The sequence below is a fragment of the Dipodomys spectabilis genome, unplaced genomic scaffold, assembly GCF_019054845.1.
Source record: "Dipodomys spectabilis isolate Male_0828 unplaced genomic scaffold, ASM1905484v1 ptg000002l, whole genome shotgun sequence".
Lineage (NCBI taxonomy): Eukaryota > Metazoa > Chordata > Mammalia > Rodentia > Heteromyidae > Dipodomys > Dipodomys spectabilis.
This window is the reverse complement of record NW_024870679.1, coordinates 10,451,619-10,472,008: the sequence shown is the minus strand read 5'-3', so window position 1 is coordinate 10,472,008 and position 20,390 is coordinate 10,451,619. Positions and strand designations below refer to the sequence as shown.

Below are 20,390 nucleotides of genomic sequence, written 5' to 3'. Positions count from 1 at the left end.
AAGCACCCCCAACAGTTAAACGGAGAAGTTGGAGTTTAAACCTTTGTCTGACTCCAGAATTCAAGGCTGTGACTACCACAAGGTAGGAAAATCAGAATTTTTCAGTTGGGTGTAAAAATTCCTTTACAGTGGTGGCCATTTTCTACTTTTCCAGTTCTCCCTGCCTGCTAAGTCCAGACCTGAAGCCTAATTGGTGTGAGCACTGCCCATGCTCTCAAAGCCTTGGCACATTGAGGCCCCTTCCTTGGGGGAGTCCTAGTCTCCATGCCTCCTTCTAGGGAAGCTCATTCAGGTATTGTCTCCTCCTCAGGCCTCCCCAACCCCCACTCACCCCAGCCATGAGCTCTGCCTCCCAGAATTCCTGGATCACTCTGTTCTATCTGCACATTCTTATGTCTTCCTTCCTTCCTTCCTTCCTTCCTTCCTTCCTTCCTTCCTTCCTTCCTTCCTTCCTTCCTTCCTTCCTTCCTCCCTCCCTCTCTCCCTTCCTTCTTTCATATATAGATATATATATAAATATATATATATATTATAAAGGTGATGTACAGAAGGACGATTACTGTTATGTAAATCAGGTAATTAATGAGTACATTTCTTTTTGAACAATGTCACCCTTCCTTAGCTCTCTCCTTATTCTTATTTCTTAATGTATGTGTGTCCTGTCTTCAAAACTAGGCAGGAAAACACTTTTATTTGTTTGGAATTTTTTTGGAAGGAGGGTTGTTGCTTCCCTGGCCCGACCCCATTCTCTTTTTAAGCAGGGAAAATAGTTTTCTTTAAAAAATATCTTTTCTTTATCTGTAACCATTTGCTATGTATTTAACATATATTTGTAGTTGACGACAGATTCTTTTTATTCGAGCTTGAACTCAAGGCCTTTAGCTTTTTCACTCAAGGCTAGTATGCTACTATTGGAGTCACAGCCCCACATTGGGCTTTTTTTTGCTGGTTTAGTGCAGAGATAAGAGTCTCATAAACTTTCCTGCCCAGGCTGGCTTTGAACCATGATCCTCACATATCAGCCCCCCTGAGTAGCTAGGATTACAGGTGTGAGCCACCAGCTCCCAGCTAGCAAAGGCTTTATGAGCTCTCTGAGCTGGCAAAGAGATTAAAGAAGAAATACTTTTTATCTTAAATAAAACTTTTTTCATAATTTTTTTCAATTTCACTTTATTCTGGAAAAATGAACAGATCTCATTTGCAGAGATGAAAATCTGAAAGCATTAAGGAATGGTAATTTGCTAATACTAAAAATAGACCCTATCTTATGCATTTCCATCCGTCTGCAAGGCAAGACACCTTGTCAGAACCTTCCCATGCTGTTGGTTACAGGTTTTGCTGCAAGATGAAAGCACTTTGTCTCCATCAGACTTCCCCCAGACAGAAGGTGGCATAAGGACTATGGTTTTGTTCTGTGGTGCAAGCCAACCCCTCAAATACCTGAGCACTAACACAATCACGGTCTTTGCCTGTGCAGTCTTAGGTATGCTAGAGGAGCAAAATGTAATTATACACATTATTCTTTACCATTGGGATAAAGACTAAAAGGCAAAAGCATGAAATATTATGAACATTTATAAAAGGGAATATTAAATTGGTTTAAACTGTCAGAAAAACCTAAGTGTTAAAAATAAAACCAGATTACATTAGAAAATTTAATTTTTTTTCTTGTACCATAAGAGAAAATATAGATCGTGATCCAGGAGACTTGAAATAAAATATGCTAAGAAGCTCAGATTCACGTCATTCCTGGAAGAGCTTCTAAAACGAGAGTGAAGATGTCATTGAACCTTTACAATGACTACTATTACAACCAGTGTCAGGGGATTGATTGAAAGTAATGATCTTGTGCATGGTGAATGCCCATAATCCTAACTACTCAGGAGACTGAAATCTGAGGATGGAAGTTGGAAGCCAGCCTGGGCAGGAAATCTGTGTGATTTTTATCTTCAATTAACCAGCAAAAAGCTGGAAGTAAAACTGTGGCTCAAGTGGTAGAGCACCAGGTTTGAGTGAAAAAGCTAAGGTCTCCAAGCCCTAATACTTGCATTTGTGCACCAGTGTGTGCATACATGCATGTGCGCACACGCATGCGCGCGCACACACACACACACACACACACAAGGAAGAAGAATAAGATGGAAGAAGAATAAGGAGAAGGAGGAGGTGAAGGAGGAGGAGGAAGAAGAGGAGGAGGAGGAGGAGGAGGAGGAGGGGTGATTTTATACGATTTTTGAAAGGCAGCAAGTCAAAATTCACACATTGTTTTTCACAGCACAACTACTATGAGTCAACACAGTTACAGTTTATCATTGGCTGATTTACAAGTAAGGGTAAATGATTCCACAGGCTGAGCTGAAAATGGATGAAATACTCTTTTCAATAATTCATGTTGGATTGTAGTAATATACCTACTTTGGTGTTTTCTTTTGGAATTTTTACTGTAGGAGCCATTAACATAGGTGATCAGTTCTGGATTCATTAATGAAAAGTTGGCAATTAGGTTACAATAGGAATAGTAAATCTAACTGAGGAATACCAATTGGGAAACGAGGCTCACACAATTTTGAATCTCCCTTTTGCCTTTAGTTATTTTGCAAATAACTTGTATTTGTAACTGGAACAACTTGAATGGTTATCCTCTTTGTTATTTTTCTTGTGTGGTGGAGGTACATTACTATATCCAACTTACGTTTGTTGAGTTCAGGGTCTCTTGAAGTTGTTGCCCACTCTGGCTTTAAACTTTGATCCTCTCTAGTAGCTAGGATTACAGGTATGAGCTGCTATACCCAGCTTCCAAATATGTACTAAAGAAAACATTGGCTGAATTAACTTTACAGAGATATCTTTTAATAGGCACACAGGTATATCTGTAAAACACATAAGAATTGTTTGGATAAAGGGTCAAAAGCATTTGTAATTTAGATAAATATTTCTGAATAGCCAGCAATGTGAGACAATTTATCTACTTATAACAATAATGAAACGTATAGTCACTCTTCAATAACTGATATCTCAAGGCTATTTGTTTCGCTTTTTCTCTCCCTCCCACAAATCGAGTCTTTTACACATTTTAAATTTGAGGTGGCTGTTCAATTTCTTCTTCCTTTTCTGTCAAAATGGTCCTTTTCTGTATTATGATATATATGTATACGTATGATATATATGTATACATATATACATGAACCTGAGTGTACTTAAGCCTTGTCCACATGGAGGCACTGGATTGGAACATTCTGGGAATGTTGTCGAAAGAGCAGTGGGAACCTGTGAACAGTGGTGTGTTGGAAAGGTATCCTGACAGCTGGCCCATCCATAGGAATATCCCCAGACAACCCAAGTACATTGAATTCATTACAGGAGGATCAAAAAAGAGATGTGCTCACCCATCTACCAAGGTAGAAAAAAAGGAGGACAACTTTCCTACAGACAAGTAACATTCACTTGAAACTGTTATCCTGAAACAGCTAAACTATGGTAACCTGGTTTGCACTGTACTTCTTTTGGACTGCAATAACATGACACTCCATAGAAAATTCATCAATGAAACATTGCAAAAACCAGTGAAAATTCTGTTAAATAAAAAAATTCTGTTAAATACAGAAAAATATCAAATTTGGGAAGATATACATATACATATACATATACATATATATATATATATATATATATATATACATATATATATGTACACACACACACACACATTTTTACCACCACCACCCCACCAAAGGAAAACAAGCAAAAGTGAGAAGATCCAACATGGTGCTTCCACCATGTTTCTCCTGAGGCCTATTTCTGACCTCAGGGATTGTGCAATGATATGTCAAGAGAACGAATAAACATGAGATTGCATCAGATAAGAGTAAGCCACTGAAGAATCTCTTTTCTATGGTGTACATTCTAGTGAAGCATTATCAGATTTAACTTTGGAAAGAGATTGTTAAAACTTAAAACAATGACTTTTTTTTTTTGTTGTATTTTATGAATGTGGAGACTTCATGAGAATCTTTCTACTTACAACTGGAATTTTGGTAATTTTATTTTGCTTTTTTTTTGGGGGGGGGGCCTAAACTTGGGACCTGGGCTCTGTCCTTTCACTTAGCATTTTCTTTCTTTTTTTCTTTTTATTGTGAAAATACAATACAGAGGGGTTACAATTACATGGGCAAGATAACGAGTGCATTTCTTTTTTGTTATTGTTTTTGTTTTTGTTTTGGAGGAAGGACAGTTTTATTATTTTCATGTACAGAGAAATAAACATTGCACACTTAGCCCAGCTTCGTGGCCAGCTCCTTAGCCTTTGCCTTTTCCAGCTTGGCAATTCGAGCCACAGATTTTGGACCCAGGACATTGCCTTCCCAGTGGCGGCGGATCTCATCACATATGTCATTGTAGTTGGTCCTGATAGCCTCCACCAGCTTTGCCAGAGATCCCTTGTCTTCCGAGTTAACCTGAGTGATGGCAATGATGGTGCATGTTTTCCTTGTTTTCCTGTGGATGAGGCGCCCCAGCCTGGCCTTCCCCTTAATGATGCAGTAGGGAACACCCATCTTGTGGTACAGGGCAGGCAGGAATACAACCAGCTGGAAGAAAGCATCGCTCCTGGAGTGTCTGCCCTCACCCACAGCAGCATCTCATGGGTCAGCTTGCTGGCAATTGCTCAGGGTTAAAAAGCTCATGGATTTTGGCACATCAAGATTTAGTTCAGTCAGAGGTTCACATCATGGCAAGAGTATATATATATATATATATATATATATATATATATATATATATGTGGTTTTTTTTTGGGGGGGGGTCTGGTCGTGGGGCTAGTACGCTACCACTTGAGCCATAGCACCACTTCCAGCTTTTTTTTTTTTTCTACTTATGTGGTGCTGAGGAATCGAACCCTGGGCCTCATGCATGCAAGGCAAGCGCTCTACCACTGAGCCACCTTCCCAACCCCCAAGAGTATATTTCTTATCAAGCATTGTTGCCTCCTCTTTTGTTTCCCCTTCCCAACCCTTCCCCTTCCCCCCCCCCCCCCAACTTAGCATTTTCACTCAAGGCTGCCTCTACTATTTGAGTCAACGCTTCACTTCAAGCTTCTTGCTGGTTAATTGTAAATAAGAATCTCACAGACTTTCCTATTTGGGCTGGCTTCAAACTGTCATCCTTAGATCTTAGCCTCCTCAGTAAGATTAGAAATGTGAGCCCTCAGTGCCTTGCTTGGTGATTGTTTTGATAATTTTTTGAGACTGGTTAAATTGATAAAATCTCAGATTGAATACTTTAGGGACTGGCTTTGAACAGTGACTCTCAGATCTCAGCTGCATGGGTAGCTAGGATTACAGGTGTGAGCCACTGGCACCTGACCCTAAACCTTTTCTCTGAAATAAAACTTGAAGCTTAAATTGAGCACATAATTTATTAACTTATTTCTTCATACTATTTGTTTTTATGGTACTGGGATCAGAATAGGGCCTTGCACTTGGTAGGCATGTGCTCTACCATTTGAGTTACACATCCTGCCAACTCATCTATTAAGATGTTAAAATCCACAACAATGGCAAGGCTCTGGAACAACAAGAACTTTCCTTCACTCATTATTCATGAGACTGAAATATGATACCACCACTGGAGGCAACAGATGGTTTCTAACCACACCAAACAATCTGAAATGATCCTTCTTGCTCTCTACTTACCCAAGTGATTTAAAAACTAGGTCCACACAGAAACAAGTGTGTGAATGTTCCCCTATATGAATTAGATTCCAAACTGCCAAAAAATAGAATTGGAAGCAACCAAGATGTAAATAGATAAACTCTGGTACAGCCAGATAGTGGAATGTGATTCAGTGCTAAAATGAAATGAGCTATGAAGCCAGGGAGAAGCATAGAAAAACTTTAAAACCATATTGCTAAGTGAAAAAAGCCAAGGAGAGAAGGCTGAAAGCTATGAATGCAGCTGTGCGACGTTCTACAAAAGGCAAACTGTAGAAGAGTAAATAGATCAATGTTCGTCAGGAGTTGAAAGTAGCGGGAAGCACAGAGAGAGGAATCAAAGGAGCAGGTAAGTTTTAAAGGCAGTAAAAGTCTTCTACATGATCTAGTAAGGTAGGCAGACATAGACATTTGCCAACATCCACAGATGCACAAAACTAGACTGACCTCTAATGTAAATGGGCTTTGTAATCTATGGATATTTGGTATTGATGTAGCACAAGATGTTAAGAGGAGGAAACATTGTGTGTGAAATTGCATTCATTTTTGTATAAACTTAAACTGATTTAAGAAGTATTTTAATAAAATTTCCCCTTGCTCTGCCTTTAGAATTGGAGCTAGCATGTCCTGCTTTAGTGGGAAAATGATTCTCTATCACTTTCTCTTACTTAGAGAAGCTGTCAGGGGTGAGCAATACACACATGGCAAGAATAATATTTCACAGCCTCTGGTAATCCCTGAGACACCATGTGGAAAACTTTCTGCTTAGCAGATCACATACACTTGTTTCTGGAAATGCCAAAGAGGGCTCAGGACCAGGCAGGGAAGATAGAGAGAGGTCTCACTGCAAATAAGGTAAGGAAACCTAATGTAGATGGGGAGAGAGAAAGAGGGTTCTCATCTATAGAAAGAAAAGTGTATCTTTCCACTAGAGTAAACACTAGGTGTTTTTAAGTGTAGGATAGGATGCTTAGGGTTGGGTATTTGCTTGCTTTTGGTATTGGGAGAGGCAGAAAAACAGAGAGAAACAGAAACAGAAATAAACACACAGAGAAAAGCAAAGAACCACACACAGGAACACAGACATACAGAGAGAGATACACAAAGAAAAACAGAGAAATGGAAACACACAGAGAAACAGAGAAAAGACACATACAAAGAGACACACACAGAAAGAAACAAACAGAAACAGAGAAACAGAGATGAACACAGAACCATAGAAACACAGAAACATACATAGAGAAAACAGAAACACAGAGAAAGAGAGCAAGACAGAGAAACTCTTAGAGAGAGGCAGAGAGACAGACATGCTCCCCAGGGCGTACCCCACTTCCTGGAACCAGGTTCTACTTCCCAAGTTTCCACCACCTCCTAATCACCTCTCAAATTACAAATCCATCAGTGAATCCACTGAGAAGGAAGCAGCCCTATGATCCAATCGCTTCTCCACAAGCTAAGGTGTGAATGTTGGGAGTTCCAGCCTTTGGGGGACACTTTATAGTTAAACTCTCACAGACAGTAGCATGGATGTTATGACTTACGTACCCCAAGAAAACCTTAATTCTTAGGTTTGTAGAAGAAGATTTGATTACAAAATAGTGAGAGACTTATTTCCCCATTCGGGCCTCTTCCCTTTCCTCTACCATCTGAGCCACAGCTTCACTTCTGACTTTTTGCTAGTTAATCGGAGACCAGGAGTCTCACAGACTTTTCCTCCCCAGCCAGCTCAGAACTGTGATCCTCAGACCTCAGCCTCCTGAGTATATGGATTACATGTATGAGCCACTGGTGCCTGGCTTTCCTCTTTGCATTTTATACACAAACTTTTCATTTGGTACAATCGAAGTGCTTTTATATGGTGTGAGATTCTGGGTAACTTATTTATGCTTCTGAGTCACTTTTCTCCCTGTAAATTGGGACTAATAAAAACTTGTACCTCTTTCGCTCATCTGTTAATTGACTTTGCCAAACCTGCCTTTTCAGGAAGGCTGTAAATACAAATGACCAGAGGGAAGTTTACCCATTCATCTAGTAAAATAGCAACGTTCATTTACTTAACACACAGGGCGCTTCTCACGTGGATGTGCGTGATAGGTCATGAGACGTAGCGACATTGTAACACCACACACTTGGTGTCCTTAAGGAACTTCTGGTGTAGTAGATACTAGATGATGGTAGGTGTGCAAATGGGGCAGTGTGTAAGAAAAGCAAGGTGGCTGGAGTGAGCTTAGTTGTGGGCCAAACGGCAGCTCTATTGACTGAGTGCCTCTCATCTGAGAGCTTTCAAAGTGCCTGGTCTGTGACAATCCCATAATAACCCCCTCCCCCCAAGAACACAGGCTTAGCCTTATTTTTCGAGTTAGGGAGGTGAAGCTCAGAGGAGTGTATCTGAGGTGAAGTAATTAATCAATGGTGGAGTTGGAACCTTAGTTTTATCTAACCTCTCTTGTTGTGTTTCCTCATCCCACACTGATTTGAGATATCAGGGAGAAATCATAATTCTAGACAATGTGCCTATTCTTTTTCTTAGTGGAGGTGATGGAGATGGAAGAATGTTCTTTCTCTCGCAGGTAAGGAGAGAACAAGAAGAAAGTTGTAAAACAGGACAATCTAGTCTCACTTCTCTATGTGTAACTTTACCAAGGTATAATGCAAAAGCATCAAACAACTGGATATCTAGTGTTTTGTGTACAATTTAGGGACAATCCCAGGTTCATGTGAAAATGCCACTGATTCATTAAAACAGATTGAGGTGACATATTTGGTACAGTCATGTGAGAGTTAAATCACAACTTGGGCTCTGCTACTACTGTCTGTCTGTGCTTCCAAGGCCTTAGGCACAGTAGTTCTTCTCAAATGTCCTCTTTACACCCTCTAGGCTTCAATGGAAAAGTTGTTTTGTTTAGTTTTAAGGAATTTCCTTGACTCTTCTCCTTTTTCTTGTTGCTCTGTCCAGAATCCAGGGACACAGAGTCACTGGGCAGTTTGGAGCATTTCCAGGAATGCTGACCTTCTCTGAAGAAGGAAAAAAAAAATGCATGCTTGTTTTTCAAAAATAACCTCCTGGGGGAGGCCATCCTCGACCTCATTTTTGCACAGTTAGGGAAATTTTATCCTCAGATAAGGGATTTGAGAATAGTTGGCTCCGATTGCCTAAAAGACTGCAAGGACTAGTGTCCAGAACCCAGTCACCTCCATCAGCCAGGGGCCAAGGCTACCTTGTTTATACCAGCCATTGTTCTTCCTGTGTTCCTGGCCTATTGATCGAATCTTATGCTTCTTTCTAAGGTGGAAAGAACTACAGGCCCTGGAAACACCTTTGGGACAATCTATTGGGAATCAATATGTGGTATAGTTTTTTTTCTCTCTCTCTCTTTCTTTCTTTCTTTCTTTCTTCCTTCCTTCCTTCCTTCCTTCCCTTTCTTTCTTTCTTTCTTTCTTTCTTTCTTTCTTTCTTTCTTTCTTTCTTTCTTTCTTTCTTTCTTTCTTTCTTTCTTTCTTTCTTTCTTTCTTTCTTTCGGTTGTGGGGCCTGAACTCTGTCCCTCAGCTCTCCAGTTCAAGGCTAGTGCTCTACCACTTTGAGCCACAGTGCCACCTCTGGCTTTTTCTGTTTATATGGTGCTGAGGAATTGAATCCAGGGCCTCATGCATGGAAGGCAAGCACTCTACCACTGAGCCACCTTCCAAGCCCTAGTTTTTCTTTTAGTCCCTAATTTATTAGTTGCTCATTCATTCCTGTAAGTAAATATTTCTATTGCTAAGCTACATTTGTTATGTAACATCAATGAATCATGGAGAAGTTGCTGGCTTTCTATGTTTTGTGCCTCTAAAGACAGGAAAGCAGGGTTTCTAATGAGTTAATTACTTTGATGATGGTAATTCTACTTCCCACTAGGTGGATGGAACTCATTTATCATGGGTACATGGGTTAACCAGTTTTCCATCTTTCTTTCTTTCTTTCTTTCCTTCCTCCCTCCTTCCCTCTCTCTCTTCCTTCCCTCCCTCCCTCCTTTCTTTTCTTTGGCTTCCTTCCTTTCCCTCCTTCTCTCTCTCTCTCTCTCTCTTTCTCTCTCCCTTTCTCTCTTTCTCTCTCTCTCTTTCTTTCTTTCTTTCTCCCTTCCTTCCCTTCTTCAATTTTTTTCTTTCTCTCCCCCTGTCCTTCCCTCCTTCTCTCCATCTCCCTTTCCTTTCCTTTCCTTTCCTTCCCTTCCCTTCTCTTCCCTCCCTCTTTTTGTGCCAGTACTAGGGCCTGAACTAAGATCTTGGGCTCTTCCCTTTAACTTTTCACCCAAGGCTGGCACTCTACCACTTGAGCCACTGCTCCATTTCTGGCTTTTTTGGTGGTTAATTAGAGTCTCATGGACTTTTCTGCCTGGCTGGATTCAAACTGCAATCTTCAGTTCTCAGCCTCCAGAGTAAGTAGGACTACAGATATGAGCCCCCAAGGCCTGGCCAGTTTTCCATCTTAACTTTCTTCAGGATTTGTATAAGAGCAGAGAAGAATGCCAGGAGTCAGTAGCTCATGCCTATAATCCTAGCTATTCAGGAGACTGACATCAGAGGATTAAGTTTTGAAGCCAGCCCAGGCAGGAAAGTCCATGAGACTCTTATCTCCAATTAACCACCAAAAAGTCAGAAGTGGAACTATGGCTCAAGTGTTAGAAAACTAGCCTTGAGTAGGAAAAAAAAAGCTCAGGGACAATGCCTAGGCCCTGAGTTCAAGCCTCAGGACGGGCACAACACAACAAAACCAAACCAACAAGATCAGGCAAGAAGAACCATGGATATAAACAAATAGCCAGTGTTGCTGGTCCCGGTATAGAACTGGAGTTTACTTCCCTCCAGTCGTCTTTCTGGTAAAGGCATCTCCCTCAGGCCCGTGTGTTGTTCTGAATTTGCAGTTGTTCTGGAGGTCTTTCTCAGCCTCCACATCTTGAGCAGACAAATGGTAGCATCCTTTGGTGCTTTTTTTATCAATGAGAGTTTTGTACCTAATTTTGAACTCAAGGCATCCTCAGGTAGAGTGGTGATTTATAAAGACTGGAGACCGCCAAGAACATTTGTTATCTATGATATATCTTGTGGAAGGAGAGAATAAGGCTATGCCTAGAGGGAGGAAAGGGAGATTCTCTACTCATTTATCAAGTCTCATGTTATTCAGAATACCAGAGTAAAGCCGAAATGAGTGAGTACGGTGAGCGGCTCCAGGCAAAAACAGAATATGAAGTTGCTAGCTGATGTCTCCAATGGTCTAGCTTCGAGCTATTCTTCAGCTTCTAAGTTGAATCTGACAAGACAACTGCTTGTGTGTGTGTGTGTGTGTGTGTGTGTGTGTGCATGCATGCTCATATACATAGGTACTGGGGCTTGAACTCAGGGCCTGGGTGCTATCCTCAGCTATTTTTGTGCAAGTGGCATTCTGCCACTTGACCAAGGCTCTCCTTTCAGCTTTTTTGGAGGTTAATTGTAAAGAAGAGTGTTATGGATTATCTTCCCTAGACTGGCTTCAAATATTGATCCTCAGATCTCAGCCTCCTGAGTAGCTAAGATTATAGGTGTGAGCCTCCGATAACCTGCTGGACAACTGCTTTTTAATGAAAATGTCTTGGATTTTTGTTACTTTTCTTGGTTCCTTCATCTCTATGTAAAGCACCCCAGATTCCTTTGGTAGTGCCCCTATTTGAAAACCTGCAGGATTAGAGGCTTAGCTCAAGTGACAGTGTGCCTGGCCTAGCAAACATGTGGGTGAGTTTTTGTTTGCAAAAAATCAAACAAAATACTGTTCTTCAAGAATTTGTTTCAAACTGGGCGTCCGTGGCTCATGCCTGTAATCCTAGCTATTCAGGGGGCTGAGATCTGAGGATCATGGTTCAAAGCCAGCCTGGGCAGGAAAAGCCATGAAACTCTTATCTCCAATAAACCACAAGAAAACTGAAAGTGGTGCTGTGGCTCAAGTGGTAGAGTGCTAGCCTTGAGCTGAAGAGCTGAGGGACAGTGCCCAGGCCCAGAGTTCAAGCCCCCTGACAGATCAAAAAAAAATTGTTTTAGAGCCAGGTGCTAGGTGCCAGTGGTTCATGCCTAGCTACTCAGTGGGCTGGAATCTGAGGATCATGGTTCAAAGCCAGCCCAGACAGGGAAGTCTGTGAGACGATTATCTCCATAAACTACTTAGCAAAATCTGTTAGAGTGTTAGCCTTGAGCTCAAAGAGGCTCAGGGATAGCACCTATGCCCTGAGTTCAAGCCCCAAGACTAGCAAAAAAAAGAATGTTTTCTCAACACTCTTCCTCTAAGGCTGCATTGTTCATCTTCATGATTTAATAAACTATGATTATGCAATTACTTTCTAAATTCTCATATTCACCTGAGTTCTAGACATGTCCAGATGTTTACCAACTTAATATCTAAACCTTTAGTCATGTGCTGGTAGCTCATTCCTGTAATCCTAGCTACTTAGAAGGCTGAGATCTGAGGATTAGTAATTTGAATACAACCTAGGACAGGAAAGTCCTGAGACTTATCTCCAATACTGAAAAGCCAGAAGTGGAACTGTGCTCACATGATAGAATGCTAGCCTTTGAGTGAAAAAGTTCAGGGACTGGTCCCAGGCCCTGAATTCAAGTCCTAATACTAACACAAAAAGAAAAACAAAGATCTAAACCTTTGCCTCTTTACCTCTAAAACTTGTTTCACTTCTGCACCAGTCATCTGTATCTCAATAAATAGCACAGCCACCCTATCACTCATCTTCCTGCTAGAAATGTGCATGCCTTCCATTCTTGCCTCACATGTCCTCACCTCTTGTATTCATCACATTAAGTTCCACCAACCCCAGGACTGCAGTCTGTCTGCGATCCATCAGACTTTCCTTCTCCATCGCCATCAGCTTAGTTTATGCCATTGTTGACCTTCCTTTGTCCTATAATAACTCCTTGACTGATCTCTGTCTCCACCTTTGCTCCCTTCTCTACCTGGCCAGTCAAACCACGTAGAAAACAAGAGCAATAGTTTAGAACGAATACTGTGGAATGAAAGCACCTCAGCTTGAATCCTGTCTCTCTACTCACACAAATTTAGGCGTCTTGCTTTGGTTTTTCAGTGCTGGAATTTATTTGGTTATGAAATAATGCTGATGACAATTATAGAATTATTCAAATGATTGGATGAATTTGATTAAATGAAACCTTTTCTAAGGCAAGTCCTCTATCACCTGAACCATCCCCCATTCTTTTTTTTTTTGTGTGTGTGAAAATACTGTACAGAGGGGTTACAATTACATGGGCAAGATAATGAGTACATTTCTTATCAAACATTGTAGCCGCCTCCTTTGTTTCTTCTTCCCATCCCTTCCCATCCTCCACCCCTCCACCCAATCCTCCCCCCCTCCTCCGGCAAAGTTGTAAAGTTCGTTTTCGACATAACGACTTGTACATCTCATTGTTGCAATGAGTCCACCTGTATCCCTATTGAAACGATTTGTTTTTCCCCTTCCCCTCCACAAATTATACCGACATCAAATACAGTGAAAGCAGGGTTTGTACTGTGGGGACCCCCCATTCTTTTTATAATTAGTTTTTCACACAGTGGAAAAACTCTTGCTAACTTTGCCCGGACTGGCCATGATCCTACTTTTGTACCATTAGGCCTGTCTTCTAATGAATTTTTGTTTGGGTGGTGCTCAGCTTCAAACTCAGAACCTTGTGCTTGCTAGGCAGGTGCTCTATCTCTTAAGCTCCTCCCTTAGCCCTTCTAATTGAGTTTGACAAATGAACAGAACAGTTCCTAATGCAGAAAACTTTTAACATGAAAGATTTCAGCACATCTTTTCTTCCATGAGGTTCGTAGGGTGGTCTGGGAAGGTGTTGCTTAGAATGAAAGAAGAAAAAGAAGGGAAGGAACAGATAAGGGGAAGGGAAGAGAGCAAGCTCTCTAGTAGGGAAAACAGGAAGAGATGACTCTTGCTCTGGTTCTGTGAAGATTACACCAATTGAAGAAAAGACAGAAACCCCTGAATTTCAGCGAAAAGACTTGGAGAACAATAGAGGAAACACATGATTCTCAAGATCGAGACAGAATTTTGTAATCTGACAAAGTACTTCAGAAAATTTGGGATGCTGAATATTCAAGCCAGTTTCTTCCTCTCCCGGGAGGTGAGGGGAAAATGGGGTTTTGGGGTAGTTGTGTAGGTAGGGGCTCTTCCTGACTGTGTATAGACAGTGTACCTGGCTTATTTTATCTAACAGGACTGCTAGGTTCACTCATGCTGTCACAACTGGAGAAACATATTTTGAACGATTCGATAATATGAGCTAATATTCACAAAATACCTTACAACATGACTAGCACATAATAGCCACTGGATGTTATCTAATAATACTCATCTCAGTAACAATAATTACAGTGATATTAGCTTGCTCAATGTCTAATGAATAGTAGTGCTGAAATTTGAACCCAGGAATCCTTGATGATTTCACAAGTCAATTAACATGTACAAGTGATCCTTGTACATTATTCATTTTTATTATAAAGTAATGTATTTACACGAAAAGTTTGACAGAGAAAAATCAGTCTAGTACTCCCAATTCTACCACTTCAATACAATAGGTGTTGTGCATGATTTCAGATTTACCAATGTTGTGTAAATTTTGCTTTACACAACATTGTTGATGCTTAAATTTTCTTTCTACTTTCTAACACCTATATTCTTTCAGAGCAAAAGCAAAATAGCTTAGCCTTGTTTTCCTTAATGACTTTAATATATTTAGATGGCACATCTAATTATTTTAAAATCAGAATTATTATGGATTAGTCATAAGTAAGAGAAAAGAAAAGTTAATAATTATAAGGCAAAAAAATGGAAAGAATGTTAAAAACTTTTGGTTATGGAAAAACCTAAAGCTTCATTGGATGAAAGCATAATAGTAACTTATTTAGTGGAACTGAATGTCGTGTCATGGTGAAAAATTCTTCTCTTTCCACCTGATCTTTAATTAGAATTGTATTTTCACAATAGATACTGGGAAGGTGTTTATCATTGTCTCCCATTTTGCACTCACTATCAATGTACATGAAAAATCACTGATATCCTTTCCTCAGCTCTGCATGTCCCTTCCCAATCTCTTATCATTGATGGCAAAACAGCTGTATCCATTTAGATTGACCTGCAAATTTTAACGGTTAGACAATTAGACATCCAATTATAGGTTTCATCAAGATGTACTTTTGCTCTTCTCTCCACTTGCTGTTTCTAAGCCTCCCATTAAACATCAGATCTTCAACTGATCAAAGACAGCAAGAGTGCTCCTGAAATTTTCAAGAAAGAAGCAAGAATTTAATGAGCATTATATAAGTGTTACCTGAGTTTTGGCTGCCGTCCTTCAGCATTTCCTTTTTTCTTTGCAACTGTTACTTTGCAACAGTTTCCTATCTAATTATCTTGTCTACATTTTCTGTATTCCCCAATTCATCCTCCATACAGCCATCAGAATTACTTCTTGAAATAAACACACATTTAATCATATTATTCTCCAGCTCTTCCCTCTCCCTCTCAGGATGAGTCAGAATCTGTTTTGATGGCCTATAGGGTCATTTATGGTCCAGTTCTACCCATTCTCCCAACCTTATGCCTCTGTTTCATACTATCTAGTTAGCCACATGTACAATTGGAATATCCTAAAGTGTGCTATTTTATTATTGTTATTTTTGTGTGTATGCGGGTACTGGGGCATGAACTTAAGGCCTGGGTACTGTCCCTGAGCTTTTTTTTTTTTTTTTTTTTTGCTCCAGGTTGGCAGTCTACCACTTCATCCACAGTTCCACTTGGTGGTTAATTGGGGATAAGAGTCCCAAGGATTTTCCTACCCAAGCTGCCTTCCAATGGCAAACTTCAGCTCTCAACCTCCTGAGTAGCTAGGGTTACAGATGTGAGGTATTGGCACCCAGCTGCCATTTTTATGGTTCTTGTTATTTTAATGCCTCTTTGTCCTTGCCTATGCTATTCCTTTCCTCTTAAACATTCTTTGTAAGTCAGCCTGTGCATTACCCACGGGTGATGCTTCATAAGACACATTAGGATGCTGTGTTCACCTAATCCCACTTTTTAAAAAAACTCCTTGGCACTCCAAATTAGACAACTTTGCTGGGCTCCCTTCTGCTAAGTTGCAGATGGGATAGTGACTGAATTATGATGTAGGAATGTGAGCAAAATAGACATACATCACCTTCACCTCTGATCTTAAATCCTAATACTCTATGTTTCCTCTAGTTCTTTCTCTTCCAGATAGTTGTGAAGGAGTCAGTGAGAACCCTACGGTCCTATGGGAGAATTTTCTTCTTCTTTTAGATTTGGGACCTGGTCACCCCTTGGACTATCTGAATAGCAACACCATGTTGACACCCACATGGGCAAGAAGTAAAGCTTTATTGTAAACCCTTGAAATTGGAGCTTTGTTCCAGGTGTTGGCACACAATGATGGACTCACTTCCATAGCTGTCCCTTCCTTCCAATGTCCACTCTGACTAAGTGACCTATGAATAAAAGCACTCTTCTTTTCAGGCCCAGATTGGTTTTGTGATGTAAATTTAAAAAAGAAGAAGGAGGCCAGGCACTGGTAGCTCATGCCTGTGTTCTGAGCTACTCAGGAGGCTGAGATCTGAGGATCGGCAGGAAAGTCCAATAAACCACCAGAATACAGGAAGTGGTGCTATGGCTCAAGTGGTAGAGCACTAGCCTTGAGCTGAAGAGCTGAGGGACAGCACCCAGGCCTGGAGTTCAAGCCCCATGCCTGATAAAAAAAAGGGGACTGGGAAGGTGGTTCAGTGGTAGAGTGCTTTCTTTGCATGCATGAGGCTGTGGGTTCGATTCCTCTGCACCACATAGGCAGAAAAAGCCAGAAGTGGTGCTGAGGCTCAAGTGGTAGAGCACTAGCCTTGAACTGAAGAGCTCAGGGATGGTGCCCAAGCCCAGAGTTCAGGCCCCACAACTGACCAAAAAAAACCCAAAAAACAAAAAAAAAAAAGTAGAAGAAGAAAAAACCAAACATGTTTTTCTTCTTAAAATTCACACTCAGATTGGCAAAACAGATAATACATTCTTAATGAAACTATACAATGTATTTCCTAGCAATGGTAAATGAAGTAAAAAAAAAAAATGCTGGGTAAAGTTTTGGCGAATGAAAGATTTGGGTCTTGCTTATAATGTAGGCAGGAAAGGAAGGCTTTGCTGAGGATGCTACATTAAGCAGGAGGTATATGGAGAGAGCAATAAGGCATATATATCTTAGGAACCAGGAGGCATAGGAACAGAAAGAATTAAAGACCAGATGCAAGAAACATATGGCTGTTTGCACCAGGAATATTAGTCTCACAAGAAAGAGCCAGAAAACCAATATGGCAGAAGCGTGGTGTATAAGTGGTGAGACAAGACGGAGTCAGTTCATAGAGGTCAAGAGCAGCTCTGGAATGTCTAGAATTTTCTCAAATGGAAGAGGAAGTACTTGGGACACTGTGAACAACACAGTGACGTGTGTGTGTGTGTGTGTGTGTGTGTGTGTGTGTGTGTGTGTGTGTGTGTGTATGTGTGAAGTGCAGTCCTGGGCACTGGGCACTGTCCTTGAGCTTTTTTGCCCAAGGCTAGTGCTCTACCGCTTGAGCCACAGCACCACTTCTGGCTTTTTCTGAGTAGTTTATCAGAGATAACAATCTCATGCATTTTCTTGCCTAGGCTGGCTTTGAACCACCAAGCCCCAGATCTCAGCTTTCTGAGTAGCTAGGATTATAGGTGTGAGCCACCAGCACCTGGCCTAAGTGACATGCTTAAATGCTCATGCTGGCTGATGTACAGAGAATAATCTGGGCCGCATTATTATAAACTGAAGACGTTCTGTCCAGATCCTCCTGAGCAAGGAAGCCATAGGAGTGTGCACCAACCTGTCCGTGTCCATGCGCCTCACTGCTCACCTGCTCTTGCGTCTGGCTTCAGCAGATTGCCCTAATTTTCATCTGTGCTCCACAGTGACAGAAACTCTGATGGCTTCTATTTTCTCAGTGAAATAAGAAACAAGTCTTAGTTGGGAATGAGAGTGGGAGTGTTGGTGGGAGGAAAGAGGAGACTGGTTGGATCTGAGTGGGAGAGGAAATTCTCTAGGGTTTTTGCTTTATATGAGGTAAAAATGAGATGAGGCTGGGACTCATCATGCGTCCAGGGCTACGAGCAGGTGGAGCTCTCCCTCCTCCGAAGTGTAGATCTGTTGGACAAACAGTGAGCAAACTGTGACGTTGACAACTGTGTCTTAATCACTCAACCATTTATTAATTTAATACAATTTATTAATGATTGTTATAAATCAGAAGGCTGGGATGCACCCCTTGCTCACTTCCTACTCTGCTAGGAGGTGGAAAAAAATTATGAGGAGACCCAAGAAGGCTAACTGCACATGTGGTCTGATGCAGGTGTGTGACAGCTGAGCTGAGGCTTGAAGGCTAAGCAGGTGAGCCCAGCGATGCACATGGAAAGGGCAGGTGCATGCAGAGAAACAGAAATTCCAGGGAAGAGTTGAAAATACAATGTAAGTCAGAGATGAGATTGTTCTGCAGGGTTGGTATAGTTCACCAAGGCTGATAAGGAAGTGACACTTGAGTGGTTGGAAGGACTTTGAAAGGGGAAAGATTGATTTTAGATATGTTCCAAACAGGCAGGAATATGCATGCAGAGGGCAGGGATGGGAGTGGTTAGGAGCTGAAGTCAGGATCATAAGCATTCTACACCATGCAATAGCTCTTCATCAGCTGAATTGACTAGGGAAAGCGCTAGCCAGTGGTGGGACTGGATTGTAGAAGATCTTGCCTAACTCCTCGGCAAATCTGTGATGGATGGGCTGTGGCTGGAGACATTCCCCCTATGTCTGTTTCTGCTTCAGAAAGTATTAACACACAGTGTAAGCCAGTCCTCTGACCGAAGACATCTGGGGATGGACTAATATCCCCAGGGAGGGAAGCTAGGGGGCACTGCTTTACTGCCTGGCCTTCTGCTCTTTTGCCTAAGGCACCTTGATTTTAAATAAGATATGTTGACTATATGGTATTTAATGGAGCTTTGAGCCAATGCCCTGGAAGCCTTCTAGAGAACAGGATGTGCTTTTGTTTCACCCAATTTTTATGTAATTAATTATTATTATTTGGCTCAAATTTAGCTAGTGGATCTGCCTGAACTCTGGTCTAAAGGACATAATTTTATTTGTAGATAAAGATCATTCTTGGGGTTAGAGGCATGGTTCAGATGGTAGGGTACTTGCCAGTGAGCAGAAGGCATCAGTTACTGAGTCTGAGTCCTAGTCTTGGACAAAAAAAAATCATCCTGCATTGTGCCATTTGAGAAAGAAAAAAATTACATTGAAATTAATACTACTATAGCAATGACTATATCTATTACTAAATATAATAGTAAAATAATACTACTAATAAAAAAACCCTGTCAGACCAGGGTTTCAACTCAGGGCTTTGTGCTCGCTCAGCTTGCTTGCTTGGCTTGCTTGCTTGGCTGATATTCTCCTACTTGGGCTATGCCTCCAGCCAGACCTTTTGCTAATTCTTATGGAGATGGACTCTCTTGTGCTTTTCTGCCTGGACTAGCTTCTAACCTTGATTCTCTAAATCTCAACCTCCTGGGTAGGTAGGATTGCAGGTGTGAGCCACTGGCTCCTAGCCTGAGAAATTCTTTACTATCGTTCATTCTGCAAAGCATTGAAGTGATAAGATTTATCACTATCGCTTTCTAAGCTTATATAAGGGGTAAAAATGTCCTTTTTTAGGTTTGTCACTGAGAATTCAAAGGAAAGAAATAATGCTACTTTTCTCTTACTTGGTAATAGAGTTAGGAATCCTACTGCTCAGTAATTGCCTGTGTAAAATGCTACAGTTTTGATTTTCTCCATGCTTTTCTTCCTGGGGGAAAGCAGCATGAAGAGATAGATTAATGTAATGATGCCCCGTACCTGTTAGTCAGCAGGCTTCAACAAAATAAAGCACTGGTCTCTGGAGCAGAGTGATCTGGGGAGGTGTCTAGACATTCTCCACGGACAGAACATGTTGCTCTAAGACATAAATTTGCTCTTGAAGACATGAAGCACCACACGGAGCAAGTATATCTAATGGGGAGCCTGTCTACAGACGCCATGTGGCTTACATTGAGACTCCCATCCTCTTCCATCCTTCTCCCCTTGACTTCTTGTTATTTGTACCTGAAATTAGTAAGATTGAACCAAACATCGACCCATAATTCTACCTTACTCATCAACCCTGAAGAAAAGAAATGAAGAAACTTTATGGCTGCTGGCCATGGACGGGTTACTCTTCTTGGAGGAAGGTCAGTGAGAACCAGCTGAGATGGAATGTGATCTCCCCAAGATCATATTCTATGGAGAGCACCAAAAATCCCACTCGGTGGTAATCCTTGATGTACGGCAGAAGGTAGAAGCACTTGGAGGGGGTCAACCTGATCCAGGCCACAGGATAGGATAAGTCTGTAATAGATAATTAGAGCCCTGCTCTCCACCAATGGATAGAAGGTAAAGCAAGAGACAGAACCTGCAAGGGGTACAGGCCTGGCCCAAAGGCACAGGGTAGACCAGTTGTCTTCTCTTCCCTAGTCACACACTGCTGTGTTTTATACACAGTTGGTTGTCAC

General features: G+C 41.2%; 1 protein-coding gene and 1 non-coding gene across 2 annotated transcripts; both read right to left on the bottom strand.

Annotated features, from left to right (window-relative positions):
• Positions 1–4,185: 4,185 nt before the first annotated feature.
• LOC122110042 (60S ribosomal protein L7a-like) lies at positions 4,186–4,591 on the bottom strand. The gene has a single exon (XM_042682541.1). It carries the CDS (start codon positions 4,551–4,553, stop codon positions 4,272–4,274), a length of 282 nt encoding a protein of 93 aa, XP_042538475.1. The 5' UTR covers positions 4,554–4,591; the 3' UTR covers positions 4,186–4,271.
• Positions 4,592–4,658: 67 nt separating this feature from the next.
• On the bottom strand, positions 4,659–4,733 carry LOC122113228. The gene has a single exon (XR_006148400.1). It is a non-coding gene; the product is annotated as a small nucleolar RNA SNORD36 (small nucleolar RNA).
• Between the last annotated feature and the right edge of the window lie 15,657 nt (positions 4,734–20,390).

Bases quoted from the DNA above. Each gene is read 5' to 3' on its own strand.
- LOC122110042 (XM_042682541.1), bottom strand. From the start codon at position 4,553: ATGGGTGTTCCCTACTGCATCATTAAGGGGAAGGCCAGGCTGGGGCGC.